The sequence below is a fragment of the Fulmarus glacialis genome, unplaced genomic scaffold, assembly GCF_000690835.1.
Source record: "Fulmarus glacialis isolate BGI_N327 unplaced genomic scaffold, ASM69083v1 Scaffold36644, whole genome shotgun sequence".
NCBI lineage: Eukaryota > Metazoa > Chordata > Aves > Procellariiformes > Procellariidae > Fulmarus > Fulmarus glacialis.
The window spans coordinates 1-2,236 of NW_009206751.1; the positions used below are offsets into that span (position 1 = coordinate 1).

The 2,236-nt window shown below is 50.2% G+C and overlaps 1 protein-coding gene across 1 annotated transcript; it reads left to right on the forward strand.

Moving 5' to 3' along the window:
- The first annotated feature begins 816 nt into the window (after positions 1-816).
- LOC104070760 (heparan sulfate glucosamine 3-O-sulfotransferase 4) lies at positions 817-1,497 on the forward strand. Its single transcript, XM_009575866.1, has one exon. The coding sequence runs from the start codon at positions 817-819 to the stop codon at positions 1,495-1,497; it is 681 nt and encodes a 226-aa protein (XP_009574161.1).
- Positions 1,498-2,236: the final 739 nt, after the last annotated feature.

The following is a 2,236-nucleotide window of genomic DNA, read 5'->3' on the forward strand; positions in this document are numbered from 1 at the left end:
GGTAGTGCTCGTGGCACTGCCCTCCAGCCTCTCCAGCACCCGGTGGCTGAGGAGGTGTGAAAGAGGCTGTACATGCTCTTGCAGGGGACATCATTTAATACATTCTGGCTTGCTATGATAATCTTTAACTTGGGGCAGCTGGACAAGCATTTACCTCTTCATTTTCTTAGATATAAATGCTATCTCGCTGCAGTTTCATTTTACAATATGGTAATATGCTATCCAGGAAAGTCTTGCTACATGTTAATTTATCCAGTAGGCAAATTCCTTTTGGCTAATAAAAGTGCTTGCACAGGAAGCTCAAAACCCAGCAGCAATTAATTATTGACAAAGCATGTGAATTAGAGATAAAAGAAAAGTCATTCTTTCTCACACACAAGATAGTAAATAAATTTAATTATTGTACTAGAAGCAAGGGATCTTATTCTGTATTAAGTTTTATTAGCTGAGACATTTAAAAGCATGTCATCATAACAAAAAGGTCTTGTGTAATCCTAACTGCACCACTCTGGTACAAGGCTCTGAAGTGAATAGGCTTAATTGAGCAAATGGAAGCAGATGGCTTGCTGAACAGACAGGTATTGTACAGGTTTATTGTCAATTAACTTTTGTCTACATATGCCTATGGCGAATTGATTGTTTAATGTGTTACCAAGGCTGATTTAACACTTAAGGTGCCCACCATGTCCAGGGTCCGAGAAGGAACAAAGCCAGAAGTGCTTTGGTCCCCGGGGCCCGCAGATGTGGCAGCATCCCTCCTCCTGAACGTCCCGCCAACATCTGCATGGGGCAGGAGGGATGCCGAGGTGTCCGCCCATGCCTGGCCCCTTGCTAACCACCCCTCCTCTGCTTCTGCACAGGAACGTGATGCCCAAGACGCTGGACGGCCAGATCACCATGGAGAAGACCCCCAGCTACTTTGTGACCAATGAGGCCCCCAGGCGCATTCACTCCATGGCCAAGGACACGAAGCTGATCGTGGTGGTGAGGAACCCGGTCACCCGGGCCATCTCGGACTACACGCAGACACTCTCCAAGAAGCCGGAGATCCCCACCTTCGAGGTGCTGGCCTTCAAGAACCGGACCCTGGGGCTGATTGACGCCTCCTGGAGCGCGATCCGCATCGGGATCTACGCCCTGCACTTGGAGAACTGGCTCCAGTACTTCCCCCTCTCCCAAATCCTTTTTGTCAGCGGCGAGAGGCTCATCACTGACCCAGCCGGGGAAATGGCCAAGGTACAGGACTTCTTAGGCCTCAAGAGGATTGTGACAGAGAAACATTTTTATTTTAATAAAACCAAGGGGTTCCCCTGTCTAAAGAAGCCAGAGGACAGCAGTGCTCCCCGGTGCTTGGGCAAGTCCAAGGGTCGAACTCACCCCAAAATAGACCCGGACGTCATCCACAGACTGAGGAAGTTTTACAAACCCTTCAATGTCATGTTTTACCAAATGACGGGCCAAGATTTCCAGTGGGAGCAGGAAGAAAGTGATAAGTAGAACCATGAAATCAGGAAAAAAGCTCTTTTCTTTTGAGATGCGAATCATCGTTAGAGACCGAAAACTCACTCGGGGCTAGAGGCTCAGCCTTGTGAGCGCAAGACTTGGGCTGTCAGGGTTTGCAGCCAAAGCTGCCCCCTGTTTCCAGCTCTGAAACCTTAGTGGCATGTCACCTCGGGTTGCACTTGCGCTCTCCCCCCGTGACATTGAGGGATCGGAGCGGGGGGAGGAGGCGGAGGCAGAGGGAGCGGGGCTCCTCGGGGTGATAGGATGCTTCGTGTCGACATTTCACTGCTGGTGTCCCCCTCGCAGCCAGGCAGGCAGGACCAGCACCTCCTGCCACAGCTAGCTGAGCAGGAAGGTGGCTCACAAAACCCAGCAGCACTGGGACAAACCCATAGATTTGATTTCTCCTGCCCTGGCTTTTAGTTTTGCCCAAACAGCAGCATCAGATCTGGTAAATTCAGGACACGTGCATTCGCATGCACACTGGTATTTGTGTGTGGAAGGAATAAAGCCAGTTATGCTGCAAAGGAACTATGTACAGAAACTTCATTTGCACCAGACGTTTCAATTACTTGTTGCACTAAAACTAGTATTTACCAAGTGCCACAAAACACCTGGGCCCGATTCTCCTCCAACGGACGGGTATGACACCACTGTTGGAAGAGAGTCGTTCCTGCTTTGCTGGGATGCTCAGTGAGATCAGGACCAGGGCCTCCCCCCGGCCCCCCGCTTC